Here is a 17,162-nt window from a genome sequence, read left to right as displayed (position 1 = left end):
CCTCACTGTAACTGTCTCTGATACACTCAGAGATCACTGATATCCCACACTGTGATATACCCTTCAATCCCATATAAACACCTCACTGAAACTGTCTCTGATACACTCAGTAATCACTGATATCCCACACTGTGATATACCCCTCACTCCCAAATAAACACCTCACTGTAACTGTCTCTGATACACTCAGTAATCACTGATATTCCACACTGTGATATACCCCTCACTCCCAAATAAACACCTCACTGTAACTGTCTCTGATACACTCTGTAATCACTGATATCCCACACTGTGATATACCCCTGACTCCCATATAAACACCTCACTGTAACTGTCTCTGATACACTCAGTAATCACTGATATCCCACACTGTGATATACCCCTCACTCCCATATAAACACCTCACTGTAACTGTCTCTGATACACTCTGTAATCACTGATATCCCACACTGTGATATACCCCTGACTCCCATATAAACACCTCACTGTAACTGTCTCTGATACACTCAGTAATCACTGATATCCCACACTGTGATATACCCCTCACTCCCATATAAACACCTCACTGTAACTGTCTCTGATACACTCAGTAATCACTGATATCCCACACTGTGATATACCCCTCACTCCCATATAAACACCTAACTGTAACTGTCTCTGATACACTCAGTAATCACTGATATCCCACACTGTGATATACCCCTGACTCCCAAATAAACACCTAACTGTAACTGTCTCTGATACACTCTGTAATCACTGATATCCCACACTGTGATATACCCCTCACTCCCATATAAACACCTCACTGTAACTCTCTCTGATACACTCTGTAATCACTGAAATCCCACACTGTGATATACCCCTCACTCCCATATAATCACCTCACTGGAACTCTCTCTGATACACTCAGTAATCACTGATATCCCACACTGTGGTATACCCCTCACTTCCATATAAACACCTCACTGTAACTGTCTCTGACACACTCAGTAATCACTGATATCCCACACTGTGATATACCCCTCACTCCAATATAAACACCTCATTGTTACTCTCTCTGATCCACTCTGTAATCACTGATATCCCACACTGTGATATACCCCTCACTCCCATATAAACGCCTCACTGTAACTGTCTCTGATACACTCAGTAATCACTGATATCCCACAGTGTGATATTCCCCTCACTCCCATATAAACACCTTACTGTAACTGTCTCTGATACACTCTGTAATCACTGATATCCCACAGTGTGGTATACCCCTAACTCCAATATAAACACCTCACTGTAACTGTCTCTGATACACTCAGTAATCACTGATATTCCACAGTGTGATATACCCCTCACTCCCATATAAACACCTCACTGTAACTCTCTCTGATACACTCAGTAATCACTGATATCCCACACTGTGATATACCACTCACTCCCATATAAACACCTCACTGTAACTGTCTCTGATACACTCTGTAATCACTGATATCCCACACTGTGATATACCCCTCACTCCCAAATAAACACCACACTGTAACTGTCTCTGATACACTCTGTAATCACTGATATCCCACACTGTGGTATACCCCTCACTTCCATATAAACACCTCACTGTAACTGTCTCTGATACACTCAGTAATCACTGATATCCCACACTGTGATATACCCCTCACTCCCATACAAACACCTCACTGTAACTCTCTCTGTGATACACTCAGAGATCACTGATATCCCACACTGTGATATACCCCTCACTCCCATATAAACACCTCACTGTAACTGTCTCTGATACACTCAGTAATCACTGATATCCCACACTGTGATATACCCCTCACTCCCATATAAACACCTCACTCTAACTGTCTCTGATACACTCAGAGATCACTGATATCCCACACTGTGATATACCCCTCACTCCCATATAAACACCTCATTGTAACTGTCTCTGATACACTCAGTAATCACTGATATCCCACACTGTGGTATACCCCTCACTCCCATATCAACACCTCACTGTAACTCTCTCTGATACACTCAGTAATCACTGATATCCCACACTGTGATATACCCCTCACTCCCATATAAACACCTCACTCTAACTGTCTCTGATACACTCAGTAATCACTGATATCCCACACTGTGGTATACCCCTCACTCCCATATAAACACCTCACTGTAACTGTCTCTGATACACTCAGTAATCACTGATATCCCACACTGTGGTATACCCCTCACTCCCTTATCAACACCTCACTGTAACTCTCTCTGATACACTCAGTAATCACTGATATCCCACACCGTGATATACCCCTCAATCCCACATAAACACCTCACTGTAACTGTCTCTGATACACTCAGTAATCACTGATATCCCACAGTGTGATATACCCCTCACTCCCATATAAACACCTCACTGTAACTGTCTCTGATACACTCAGTAATCAATGATATCCCACACTGTGATATACCCCTCACTCACATATAAACACCTCACTGTAACTGTCTCTGATACAATCTGTAATCACTGATATCCCACACTGTGATATACCCCTCACTCCCATATAAACACCTCACTGTAACTGTCTCTGATACACTCAGTAATCACTGATATCGCACACTGTGATATACCCCTCAATCCCATATAAACACCTCACTGTAACTCTCTCTGATACAATCTGTAATCACTGATATCCCACACTGTGGTATACCCCTCACTCCCATATAAACACCTCACTGTAACTGTCTCTGATACACTCAGTAATCACTGATATCCCACACTGTGATATACCCCTCACTCCCAAGTAAACACCTCACTGTAACTGTCTCTGATACACTCAGTAATCACTGATATCCCACACTGTGGTATACCCCTCACTCCCATATAAACACCTCACTGTAACTGTCTCTGATACACTCAGTAATCACTGATATCCCACACTGTGATATACCCCTCACTCCCATATAAACACCTCACTGTAACTGTCTCTGATACACTCTGTAATCACTGATATCCCACACTGTGATATACCCCTCACTCCCATATAAACACCTCACTGTAACTGTCTCTGATACACTCAGTAATCACTGATATTCCACGCTGTGATATACCCCTCACTCCCATATAAACACCTCACTGTAACTGTCTCTGATACACTCAGTAATCACTGATATCCCACACTGTGGTATACCCCTCACTCCCATATAAACACCTCACTGTAACTGTCTCTGATACACTCAGTAATCACTGATATCCCACACTGTGATATACCCCTCACTCCCATATAAACACCTCACTGTAACTGTCTCTGATACACTCAGTAATCACTGATATCCCACACTGTGATATACCCCTCACTCCCATATAAACACCTCACTGTAACTGTCTCTGATACACTCAGTAATCACTGATATCCCACACTGTGATATACCCCTCACTCCCATATAAACACCTCACTGTAACTGTCTCTGATACACTCTGTAATCAGTGATATCCCACACCGTGATATACCCCTCACTCCCATATAATCACCTCACTGTAACTGTCTCTGATACACTCAGTAATCACTGATATTCCACGCTGTGATATTCCCCTCACTCCCATATAAACACCTCACTGTAACTGTCTCTGATACACTCTGTAATCACTGATATTCCACACTGTGGTATACCCCTAACTCCAATATAAACACCTCACTGTAACTGTCTCTGATACACTCAGTAATCACTGATATCCCACACTGTGATATACCCCTCACTCCCATATAAACACCTCACTGTAACTCTCTCTGATACACTCTGTAATCACTGATATCCCACACTGTGATATACCCCTCACTCCCAAATAAACACCTAACTGTAACTGTCTCTGATACACTCAGTAATCACTGATATCCCACACTATGATATACCCCTCACTCCCAAATAAACACCTCACTGTAACTGTCTCTGATACACTCAGTAATCACTGATATCCCACACTGTGGTATACCCCTCACTCCATATAAACACCTCACTGTAACTGTCTCTGATACACTCAGTAATCACTGATATCCCACACTGTGGTTTACCCCTCACTCCCATATAAACACCTCAATGTAACTGTCTCTGATACACTCTGTAATCACTGATATCCCACACTGTGATATACCCCTCACTCCCATATAAACACCTCACTCTAACTGTCTCTGATACACTCTGTAATCACTGATATCCCACACTGTGATATACCCCGCACTCCCAAATAAACACCTAACTGTAACTGTCTCTGATACACTCAGTAATCACTGATATCCCACACTGTGATATACCCCTCACTCCCATATAAACACCTCACTGTAACTGTCTCTGATACACTCTGTTATCACTGATATCCCACACTGTGATATACCCCTCACTCCCATGTAAACACCTCACTGTAACTGTCTCTGATACACTCAGAGATCACTGATATCCCACACTGTGATATACCCCTCACTCCATATAAACACCTCACTGTAACTGTCTCTGATACACTCTGTAATCACTGATATCCCACACCGTGATATACCCCTCACTCCATATAATCACCTCACTGTAACTCTCTCTGATACACTCAGTAATCACTGATATCCCACACTGTGGTATACCCCTCACTCCCAAATAAACACCTAACTGTCACTGTCTCTGATACACTCAGTAATCACTGATATCCCACACTGTGGTTTACCCCTCACTCCCATATAAACACCTCACTGTAACTCTCTCTGATACACTCAGAGATCACTGATATCCCACACTGTGGTTTACCCCTCACTCCCATATAAACACCTCACTGTAACTCTCTCTGATACACTGTAAATATGCCACAGTGCCCACTCCAACAAGAATTGGGGAAGACAGATGTTTATCTGTGCTGCACTGCCAGCGGATTGACGTTGAGATTTTCGGTCTTCTTCCTGTGGTAAGACCATTCTTGGAATGATGTGTGTCTGTGGTTTGGGTCTCCCTACCTTAAGGAGCATAGACTCACCTCAGACAAAGTGTTGTGGGAGTCTCACTCAGCTGCTCCAGGGGATGGTAGGAGTGTCCTGTGGGTGGAGAGTGATTCACTCAGGGGCCTGGATTCTCTCAAGTTTCAAATGTTGGGAGGTGGGGTCAGACTGAAATATTCTAACAGGGCCAGTCAGAGCTGACATACAGAGGGTGTTCCCCTGGGGCGGGCAGTTTCCCTGGGATGGTGGGGGGGGCGTTTCCCCTGTGGATGGGGGTGATTTCCCTCGGGATGAGGTGTTTCCCTTGGGAATATGGGGTTTCCATGGGAAAGGGGGTGATTTCCCCTGGGGACGAAGGGGGGGGGGTACCCTGGGGATGGGGGTTCCCTGGGAATGGGGTGTTTCCGTGGGAATAGGGATGATTCCCCCTGGGGATGGGGGATTCCCTGGGGATGAGGTGGTTTCCCTGGGGATGGAGGGGCTTCCCCCTGAGGATGGGGGAGTTACCCTGGGGATGGGAGATTGGGGTTCTTGTTGGGGATTGGTTTCTAGATGAGGGACAGCCCCAGGGGTGATCAAGGGTAGACCATTTCTGATGGAGATAAGGAAAGATTTCTTCATTCAGAGGATTATGACCCCGAGCCATTCACTCCCACAGGAGGCTGAGGAGTTTGGGAATAGCACTGAGTGTATCCAAGAGAGATTTGGTCAATTTGAAAGGGGGATAGAGAGAAAGGGAGAATATGGTGTTGAGATAGAGGGTCAGCCGTGATCACACTGAATGGAGGAAACGACATGAGGGGCCGAATGGCCACTCTGTTCAGGTGACTGGACTGGTTACTGTGATAGGAATGATGGTCCTTTCCGGATCCTGAACGCAGCTTGAAAGGACACGGATGTATGTCTGGTCACTGAGGGTGAGTTTCCTACCTGCGGGCCAAGTCTCCATCAACGAAGAGCCCAACAGCAACCAGTAACAGCCAGAGAGACATGGTGACTCTGTAACAAAGGAATATCTCCCATTAACACCCAGCAATCATTCAGTTCACTTCATTCACTCAGCACTGGCTCACACACTGGGCACTGGGAAGTCAGGGGCTCATTCACTGGGCACCAGGTCAGTCACTGCGCATTGGCTCAGAAACTGGGCTCTGGGTACATCACTGGGCACTGAGATAGTCACTGGGCTCTGGGTTAGTCACTGGGCACTGGATTAGTGATTGTGAATTGAACACTGGGTCAGCCAGTGGGCACTGGGTCAGTTACTGGGCATTGGGTCAGTCTGTGGACACTGGGATGTCAGTGAGTCACTCACTAGGCACTGGGAGGTCAGTGGGTCAGTTACGGGCACTAGGTCACTCACTGGGCACTGAGAGGTCAGTGGGTCACTGACTGGGCACTGGGAGGTTAGTGGGTCACTGACTGGGTACTGGGAGGTCAGTGGGTCAGTTACGGGCACTAGGTCACTCACTGGGCACTTGAGAGGTCAGTGGGTCACTGACTGGGCACTGGGAGGTTAGTGGGTCAGTTACGGGCACTAGGTCACTGACTGGGCACTGGGAGGTCAGTGGGTCACTGACTGGGCACTGGGAGGTCAGTGGGTCAGTTACAGGCACTAGGTCACTCACTGGGCACTTGAGAGGTCAGTGGGTCATGCACTGCACACTGGGAGGTCAGTGGGTCAGTTACGGGCACTACGTCACTGACTGGGCACTGGGAGGTCAGTGGGTCACTGACTGGGCACTGGGAGGTCAGTGGGTCAGCTACGGGCACTAGGTCACTCACTGGACACTGAGAGGTCAGTGGGTCATGCACTGGGCACTGGGAGGTCAATGGGTCAGTTACGGGCACTAGATCACTCACTGGGCACTGAGAGGTCAGTGGGTCACGCACTGGGCACTGGGAGGTCAATGGGTCAGTTACGGGCACTAGATCACTCACTGGGCACTGAGAGGTCAGTGGGTCACACACTGGGCACTGGGAGGTCAATGGGTCAGTTACGGGCACTAGATCACTCACTGGGCACTGAGAGGTCAGTGGGTCACGCACTGGGCACTGGGAGGTCAATGGGTCAGTTACAGGCACTAGGTCACTCACTGGACACTGAGAGGTCAGTGGGTCATGCACTGGGCACTGGGAGGTCAGTGGGTCAGCTACGGGCACTAGGTCACTCACTGGGCACTGGGAGGTCAGTGGGTCATGCACTGGGAAGTCACTGGATCATTTACAGGCACTAGGTCACTCACTGGGCACAGGGAGGTCAGTGGGTCAGTTACGGGCACTAGATCACTCACTGGGCACTGAGAGGTCAGTGGGTCACGCACTGGGCACTGGGAAGTCAGTGGGTCAGTTACGGGCACTAGGTCACTCACTGGGCACTGGGAGGTCAGTGGGTCACTCACTGGGCACTGGGAGGTCACTGGGTCACGCACTGGGCACTGGGAGGTCAGTGGGTCAGTTACGGGCACTAGGTCACTCACTGGGCACTGAGAGGTCAGTGGGTCACGCACTGGGCACTGGGAAGTCAGTGGGTCAGTTACGGGCACTAGGTCACTCACTGGGCACTGGGAGGTCAGTGGGTCACTCACTGGGCACTGAGAGGTCAGTGGGTCACGCACTGGGCACTGGGAAGTCAGTGGGTCAGTTACGGGCACTAGGTCACTCACTGGGCACTGGGAGGTCACTGGGTCACGCACTGGGCACTGGGAGGTCACTGGGTCACGCACTGGGCACTGGGAGGTCAATGGGTCAGTTACGGGCACTAGGTCACTCACTGGGCACTGGGAGGTCACTGGGTCACGCACTGGGCACTGGGAGGTCACTGGGTCACGCACTGGGCACTGGGAGGTCAGTGGGTCAGTTACGGGCACTAGGTCACTCACTGGGCACTGAGAGGTCAGTGGGTCACGCACTGGGCACTGGGAAGTCAGTGGGTCAGTTACGGGCACTAGGTCACTCACTGGGCACTGGGAGGTCAGTGGGTCACTCACTGGGCACTGAGAGGTCAGTGGGTCACGCACTGGGCACTGGGAAGTCAGTGGGTCAGTTACGGGCACTAGGTCACTCACTGGGCACTGGGAGGTCACTGGGTCACGCACTGGGCACTGGGAGGTCACTGGGTCACGCACTGGGCACTGGGAGGTCAATGGGTCAGTTACGGGCACTAGGTCACTCACTGGGCACTGGGAGGTCACTGGGTCACGCACTGGGCACTGGGAGGTCACTGGGTCACGCACTGGGCACTGGGAGGTCACTAGGTCACTCACTGGGCACTGGGAGGTCACTGGGTCACGCACTGGGCACTGGGAGGTCACTGGGTCACGCACTGGGCACTGGGAGGTCTCTGGGTCATGCACTGGGCACTGAGAGGTCAGTGGGTCACGCACTGGGCACTGGGAGGTCACTAGGTCACTCACTGGGCACTGGGAGGTCACTGGGTCACGCACTGGGCACTGGGAGGTCACTGGGTCACGCACTGGGCACTGGGAGGTCACTGGGTCACGCACTGGGCACTGGGAGGTCACTGGGTCACGCACTGGGCACTGGGAGGTCACTGGGTCACGCACTGGGCACTGGGAGGTCACTGGGTCACGCACTGGGCACTGGGAGGTCACTGGGTCAGTTACGGGCACTAGGTCACTCACTGGGCACTGGGAGGTCACTGGGTCACGCACTGGGCACTGGGAGGTTAGTGGGTCAGTTACGGGCACTAGGTCACTCACTGGGCACTGGGAGGTCACTGGGTCACGCACTGGGCACTGGGAGGTCACTGGGTCACGCACTGGGCACTGGGAGGTCTCTGGGTCACGCACTGGGCACTGGGAGGTCTCTGGGTCACGCACTGGGCACTGGGAGGTCACTGGGTCACTCACTGGGCACTGGGAGGTCACTGGGTCACGCACTGGGCACTGGGAGGTCACTGGGTCACGCACTGGGCACTGGGAGGTCACTGGGTCACGCACTGGGCACTGGGAGGTCTCTGGGTCACGCACTGGGCACTGGGAGGTCACTGGGTCACGCACTGGGCACTGGGAGGTCACTGGGTCACGCACTGGGCACTGGGAGGTCTCTGGGTCACGCACTGGGCACTGGGAGGTCACTGGGTCACGCACTGGGCACTGGGAGGTCTCTGGTCAGACCCCACAGCATAAGGCCACGTTTTATTGCCCAATACTAATTACCGAGGGGACAGTCCAGAGTGAGCCATGTTGCTGAGGGCCTGGAGTCACGTGTAGACCAGACCAGGTAAGGAGGGGGCAGCTCTCTGCACCCTCCTCCTCCAATTCTCTGAAGGACATTATAACCCAATGGATTTTGGCAACAATCGATTGTGATTACCTGGTAGTGCCTGTACCTCTGGCTCAGGAGGTCCTCACTACTTGAATTCTCAATACCTGAGAAGAGAGGAATTCGACCTTATGGTTACCAGGAGGTTTGGGGGGGTTAGGGAACTCTCCTTTTCCTGAAATTTACCCCCTACCCAACTCCCCACCGAGGCACTGACCCTATGTCCAGTTGGGGTGACCAGACTGGCACTGGGCACGGAGTGGATGGGGGGTGGGCAGTCAGGGGGGAGTCTGCCTCCTTGGACAGAGAATACGCCGGCCCCAACATATCTTGCTCACTACCCACCCCCGACTTCAAACATTAACCACACTCCCCACTTTCACACAGGGAGGGAGAGGAGGTGTAATAGAGGGAGAAAGAGGGAGGGAGAGAGAGTGGAGAGGAAGGGAGGAGTTAGTGGTTGGGAGAGAGGAAGAGGGAGTGAGAGAGGGAGACAGAGAAAGAGAGAAAGAGGGAGGGAGGGAGACATAGGAAAGGGGCAAGAGAGTGAGGGGCAGCAGAGGGAGGAAGGAAGATATATGGAGAGAGAGAGAGAGAGAGAGAGGAAGGTTGAAAGAAGGAGAGAGAAAGGGGGGGTGTGATCATTAAGAGAATGTGAGAGAGCCAGATGGAGACAGAGAGAGAGAGAGAGAGAGAGAGAGAGAGAGAGAGAGAGAGAGAGAGAGAGAAAGGTTGAAAGGAGAGAGAAAGGGCTGGGGGGGTGATCATGAAGAAAATGTGAGAGAGCCAGACGGAGAGAGAGAGAGAGCGTAAAAGATACACAGAGTGAAAAAGAAACTGAGACAGTGAGAAAGTCAGAGCAGAGAAATGAAAATACAGAGTGCATTAGAGATACAGACAGAGAGAGAGAGAGAGAGAGAGAGACAGAGTCTGAGAGGTGGAGAGAAGGAGAGACAGAGGGTGAGAGGTGGAGAGAAGGAGAGACAGAGGGTGAGAGGTGGAGAGAAGGAGAGACAGAGGGTGAGAGGTGGAGAGAAGGAGAGACAGAGTGTGAGAGGAAAGGAAAGAGGGAGAGATCGAGTGTGAGAGGTAGGGACAGGAGGGAGAGAGACAGACCAACAGAAAGAGAGAGTGAGGGAAACAGAATGTGAAAGATAGGGACAGAGAGAGAGAGACAGAGTATGAGAGATATGATCAGAGAGGGAGAGAGAGACAGAGTGTGAGAGATAGTTGGGGAACATTTCAGTGGTCCAGGACATTCAGCCTCATACCTTCGGGTGACCATCCTTCAAGGTTGACTTTGGGACAGGCAGCAGCGAAAAGTGGCCGAGCAAAGGCTGATAGCTAATTTCAGTACTCATAGGGAGGGAGTCAACCGGGATCTTGGGTTCATGTCACACTACAGGTGACCACCATTGCACTATACACACACACACACACACAGATACTCCTACGCGCACACACACACACACAGGCACTCCTATGCACACATACACACAGACACACATACACACAGATGCACACACAGACACCCACGCACACCGTTACAGACACACACACTCACACATGCACCCCCTCACAGACTGAAGACACTCTGCGCTCACTACATACACACATACACTTTCTCACACTCACAACCCCCACCCCAGACAGACACACACACAAACACAGATAGACAAAGACCCACATGCACACATATATTTTGTGGGGTGAATTTGTACTTGCAGGATTACATTGCACTTTGCTCAAAAACTGCATGAATTTATGTAAAACTCCGATAGCTCACTTTTTAGATTAGAATCAATCTAAACATCAGGTCATAGACAGAGAACACAGGGGGCCAACACCTTCAGCATATTGTCTAGCTATCACCATTGTTAACAGCTAACCCGAGAATGCAACTTTAAAAAAAAGGTTTCGTGATTTACACATGAAAGAAGTGAAACTATCACGGTATTATAACAGATGAAAGGCTTAACAGACAATCAATTTTTCAATGTATAATTTCAGTTACACCACAACGTAATTTTTTGCTATAAATTCTGTGTTATGATTGAGCCCTCCACTATCACCTGATGAAGGAGCATCGCTCCAAAAGCTAGTGCTTCCAATTAAACCTGTTGGACTATAACCTGGTGTTGTGTGATTTTTAACTTTGTACATCCCAGTCCGACACCGGCATCTCCAAATCATGAGAGATAGGGACAGAGTGACAGAGTGAGAGAGATAGGAACAAAGAGAGAGAGAGAGAGTGAGAGAGATAGCAACAGAGAGAGAGAGAGTGTAAGAGAGATAGGAACACAGAGAGAGAGAAAAACTGTGAGAGATAGGGACAGAGAGAGAGAGAGAGAGAGAGTGAGAGAGATAGGGACAGAGATAGAGAGAGAGAGACAGAGTGTGAGATATAGGAACAGAGAGATACAGACAGAGTGTGAGAGATAGGGACAGAGAGAGAGACAGAGACAGAGTGTGAGAGATAGGGACAGAGAGAGACAGACAGAGTGTGAGAGATAAGAACAAAGAGACAGAGCGTGAGAGATAGGGACAGAGAGAGAGAGACAGAGTGTGAAAGAGAGGGGCAGAGAGAGAGAGACAGAGTGTGAGAGGTAGGAACAGAAAGAGAGACACAGAGTGTGAGAGATAGGGACAGAGAGAGAGAGAAACAGACAAGAGTTTGAGAGACAGGAACAGAGATAGAGAGACAGAGTGTGAGAGATAGGGAGAGAGAGAGTGTGTGTGAGAGATAGGGACAGAGAGAGAGTGAGAGATAGGGAGAGAGAGAGTGTGTGTGAGAGATAGGGACAGAGAGAGAGAAAGAGAGTGAGCGAGATAGGAACAGAGAGAGAGAGACAGAGTGTGAGAGACATGAACTGAGATAGAGAGACAGAGTGCGAGAGATAGGGACAGAGAGAGAGAGAGAGAGACAGAGTGTGAGAGATAGGAACAGAGAGAGAGAGAAAGAGACAGAATGTGAGAGATAGGGACAGACAGAGAGAGACAGTGTGTGAGAGATAGGATCAGAGAGAGAGAGAGACAGACAGAGTGTGAGAGATAGGGACAGAGAGAGAGTGTGAGAGAGATAGGGACAGAGAGATAGTGTGAGAGAGATAGGGACAGAGAGAGAGAGAGACAGAGAGACAGAGTGTGAGAGAAAGGAACAGAGATAGAGAGACAGAGTGTGAGATTTAGAGACAGATACAGACAGAGTGTGAGAGATAGGAACAGAGAGAGAGAGACAGAGTGTGAGAGATAGGAACAGAGATAGAGAGACAGAGTGTGAGATTTAGAGACAGATACAGACAGAGTGTGAGAGATAGGAACAGAGAGAGAGAGTGAGAGATAGGATCAGAGAGAGAGACAGAGTGTGAGAGATAGGGACAGAGAGAGAGTGTGAGAGATAGGGACAGATATACACAGAGTGTGAGAGATAGAAACAGAGAGAGAGAAAGAAAGAAACAGAGTGTGAAAGATAGGGACAGAGAGAGAGACATACTGTGAGAGATAGGAACAGAGAGAGAGAGAGAGAGAGAGTGAGAGATAGGATCAGAGAGAGAGACAGAGTGTGAGAGATAGGGACAGAGAGAGAGTGTGAGAGATAGGGACAGATATACACAGAGTGTGAGAGATAGAAACAGAGAGAGAGAAAGAAAGAAACAGAGTGTGAAAGATAGGGACAGAGAGAGAGTGTGAGAGATAGGGACAGATATACACAGAGTGTGAGAGATAGAAACAGAGAGAGAGAAAGAAAGAAACAGAGTGTGAAAGATAGGGACAGAGAGAGAGACATACTGTGAGAGATAGGAACAGAGAGAGAGAGAGAGAGAGAGACAGAGTGTGAGAAATAGGAACAGCCAGAGAGAGACAGGAACAGAGAGAGAGAGAGTGAGAGAAAGGAATAGAGAGACAGAATGTGAGAGATAGGGACAGATACAGAGAGAGTGTGAGAGAGATAGGAACAGAGAGAGAGAGAAAAAGTGAGAGAGATAGGGACAGAGAGAGAGTGTGAGAGAGATAGGGACAGAGAGAGAGACACACACAGTGTGAGAGAAAGGAACAGAGATAGAGAGACAGAGTGTGAGAGATAGGAACAGGGATAGGGAGAGACAGAGTGTGAGAGATAGGGACAGAGACAGAGAGAGACAGAGTGTGAGAGATAGGAACAGGGATAGGGAGAGACAGAGTGTGAGAGATAGGGACAGAGAGAGAGAGAGACAGAGTGTGAGAGATAGGAACAGGGAGAGAGAGAGACAGAGTGTGAGAGATAGGGACAGAGAGAGAGAGAGATAGAGTGTGAGAGATAAGTACAAAGAGAGAGACACAGAATGGGAGAGAGAGAGACAGAGTGTGAGAGATAGGAACAGGGAGAGAGAGACAGAGTGTGAGAGATACAAACAGACAGAGAGAGAGAGACAGAGTGTGAGAGATAGGAACAGAGAGAGAGACACACAGTGTGAAAGATAGGGACAGAGAGAGAGACAGAATGGGACAGAGAGAGAGAAAGAGAGAGACAAAAGTGAGAGAGATAGGAACAGGGAAAGAGAGACAGAGTGTGAGAGATAGGAACAGAGAGAGAGAGAGACAGTGTGAGAGAGATAGGAACATAGAGAGAAAGAGAGAGAGAGAGACAGAGACAGAGACAGAGTGTGAGAGATAGGTACAGAGAGAGAAAGACAGAATGTGAGAGAGAGAGAGACAAGAGTGTGAGAGATAGGGACAAAGAGAGACAGACAGAGTGTGAGAGATAGGAACAAAGAGAGACAGAGTGTGAGAGATAGGGACAGAGAGAGAGAGGATTAGTGGTGCTGGAAGAGCACAGCAGTCCAGGCAGCATCCAAGTAGCTTTGAAATCGACGTTTCGGGCAAAAGTTCCTGATGAAGGGCTTTTGCCCGAAACGTCGATTTCGAAGCTACTTGGGTGCTGCCTGAACTGCTGTGCTCTTCCAGCACCACTAATCCAGAATCTGGTTTCCAGCATCTGCAGTCATTGTTTTTACCACAGAGAGAGAGAGAGAAAGACAGAGTGTGATAGAGAGGGACAGAGAGAGAGACATAGTGTGAGAGATAGGAACAGAGAGAGAGAGAGAGAGAGAGAGAGAGAGAGAGAGAGAGAGAGACAGAGTGTGAGAGATAGGAACAGAGAGAGAGAGAGAGAGAGACAGAGTGTGAGAGACAGGAACAGAGAGAAAGAGTCAGAGTGTGAGAGATAGGGAGAGATACAGACAGAGTGTGAGAGATAGGAACAGAGAGAGAGAGAGAGAGAGTGTGAGAGATAGGATCAGAGAGAGAGACAGAGTGTGAGAGATAGGGACAGAGAGAGAGTGTGAGAGATAGAGACAGATACAGACAGAGTGTGAGAGATAGGAACAGAGAGAGAGAGACAGAGTGTGAGAGATATGGAAAGAGAGAGAGAGAGACAGAGTGTGAGAGATAGAAACAGAGAGAGAGACAGAGTGTGAGAGATAGGAACAGAGAGAGAGAGAGAGAGACAGAGTATGAGAGATAGGAACAGAGAGAGACAGAGTGTGAGACATAGGGACAGAGAGACAGAGTGTGAGAGATAGGAACAGAGGGAGAGAGAGACAGACAGACAGACAGACAGAGTGTGAGAGATAGGGACAAAGAGAGAGAGACAGTGTGTGGGAGATAGGAACAGAGAGAGAGAGAGAGACAGAATGTGAGAGAGAGAGAGACACGAGTGTGAGAGTTAGGGACAGATATACACAGAGTGTGAGAGATAGAAACAGAGAGAGAGAAAGAAAGAAACAGAGTGTGAAAGATAGGGACAGAGAGAGAGACATACTGTGAGAGATAGGAACAGAGAGAGAGAGAGAGAGAGAGACAGAGTGTGAGAAATAGGAACAGCCAGAGAGAGACAGGAACAGAGAGAGAGAGAGAGAGAGAGAGAGAGAGAAAGGAATAGAGAGACAGAGTGTGAGAGATAGGGACAGATACAGACAAAGTGTGAGAGATAGGAACAGAGAGAGAGAGACAGAGTGTGAGACATAGGGACAAAGAGACAGAGTGTGAGAGATAGGAACTGGGAGAGAGAGACAGAGTGTGAGAGATAGAAACAGAGAGAGAGACAGAGTGTGAGAGATAGGAACATAGAGAGGGAGAGAGAGAGAGAGAGAGAGAGACAGACAGACAGACAGAATGTGAGAGATAGGTACAGAGAGAGAAAGACAGAATGTGAGAGAGAGAGAGACAAGAGTGTGAGAGATAGGGACAGAGAGAGACAGACATAGTGTGAGAGATAGGAACAGAGAGAGAGACAGAGTGTGAGAGATAGGGACAGAGAGAGACAGACATAGTGTGAGAGATAGGAACAAAGAGACAGAGCGTGAGAGATAGGGACAGGGAGAGAGAGAGACAGAGCGTGAGAGATAGGGACAGAGAGAGAGAGAGGATTAGTGGTGCTGGAAGAGCACAGCAGTCCAGGCAGCATCCAAGTAGCTTCGAAATCAACGTTTCGGGCAAAAGTTCCTGATGAAGGGCTTTTGCCCAAAACGTCGATTTCGAAGCTCCTTGGATGCTGCCTGAACTGCTGTGCTCTTCCAGCACCACTAATCCAGAATCTGGTTTCCAGCATCTGCAGTCATTGTTTTTACCACAGAGAGAGAGAGAGAGAGAGAGAGAGAGAGACAGACAGACAGAGTGTGAGAGGTAGGAACAGAGAGAGAGAGACAGACAGAGTGTGAGAGACAGGAACAGAGAGAAAGAGTCAGAGTGTGAGAGATAGGGACAGATACAGACAGAGTGTGAGAGATTGGAACAGAGAGAGAGAGAGAGAGAGAGAGATAGGATCAGAGAGAGAGTGTGAGAGATAGAGACAGATACAGACAGAGTGTGAGAGATAGGAACAGAGAGAGAGAGACAGAGTGTGAGAGATAGGGACAGAGAGAGACAGAGAGACAGAGTGTGAGAGATAGAAACAGAGAGAGAGACAGAGTGTGAGAGATAGGAACAGAGAGAGAGAGACAGAGTATGAGAGATAGGAACAGAGAGAGACAGAGTGTGAGACATAGGGACAGAGAGAAAGAGTGTGAGAGATAGGAACAGAGAGAGAGAGAGACAGACAGACAGACAGAGTGTGAGAGATAGGGACAAAGAGAGAGAGACAGTGTGTGGGAGATAGGAACAGAGAGAGAGAGAGAGAGAGACAGAATGTGAGAGAGAGAGACACGAGTGTGAGAGATAGGGACAGATATACACAGAGTGTGAGAGATAGAAACAGAGAGAGAGAAAGAAAGAAACAGAGTGTGAAAGATAGGGACAGAGAGAGAGACAAGAGTGTGAGAGATAGGAACAGAGAGACAGAGTGTAAGAGATCGGGAAAGAGAGATAGTGACAACATGTGAGAGATAGGTACAGAGAGAGAGAGAGACAGAATGTGAGACATAGGGACAGAGAGTGAGAGACAGAGTGTGAGAGATAGGGACATAGAGAGAGACGGAGTGTGAGAGATCGGAACAGAAAAAGAGAGACAGAGTGTGAAAGATAGCGACAGAGAGACAGACTGTGAGAGATAGGGACAAATACAGATAGAGTGTGAGAGATAGGAACAGAGAGAGAGAGAGAGAGAGAGAGAGACAGAGTGTAAGAGATAGGAACACAGAGAGAGAGACAGAGTGTGAGAGATAGGAACAGAGAGAGAGAGAGAGACAGAATGTGAGACATAGGGACAGAGTGAGAGACAGAGTGTGAGAGATAGGGACATTGAGAGAGACGGAGTGTGAGAGATCGGAACAGAAAGAGAGAGAGACAGAGTGTGAAAGATAGCGACAGAGAGACAGACTGTGAGAGATAGGGACAAATACAGATAGAGTGTGAGAGATAGAAACAGAGAGAGACAGAGTGTGAGAGATAGGAACACAGAGAGAGAGACAGAGTGTGAGAGATAGGAACAGAGAG

At 48.8% G+C, this 17,162-nt stretch overlaps 1 protein-coding gene across 1 annotated transcript in view; it reads right to left on the bottom strand.

Annotated features, from left to right (window-relative positions):
- LOC140454991 (uncharacterized) overlaps positions 1-17,162 on the bottom strand; it is a 50,281-nt gene that overhangs the window by 24,795 nt on the left and 8,324 nt on the right. Inside the window, exons 3-4 of the mRNA XM_072549665.1 lie at positions 9,303-9,358; positions 5,895-5,963 (exon numbers count right to left, since the gene is read on the bottom strand). Coding sequence (XP_072405766.1) covers positions 5,895-5,956 — 62 coding nt within the window. The 5' untranslated portion in view covers positions 5,957-5,963; positions 9,303-9,358. The remainder of the gene's footprint in view (positions 1-5,894; positions 5,964-9,302; positions 9,359-17,162) is intronic.

Source organism: Chiloscyllium punctatum, chromosome 30 (assembly GCF_047496795.1).
Source record: "Chiloscyllium punctatum isolate Juve2018m chromosome 30, sChiPun1.3, whole genome shotgun sequence".
Classification (NCBI taxonomy): domain Eukaryota; kingdom Metazoa; phylum Chordata; class Chondrichthyes; order Orectolobiformes; family Hemiscylliidae; genus Chiloscyllium; species Chiloscyllium punctatum.
The sequence above is the reverse complement of the archived record's forward strand: the minus strand, read 5'-3'. Positions and strand labels throughout refer to the sequence as shown.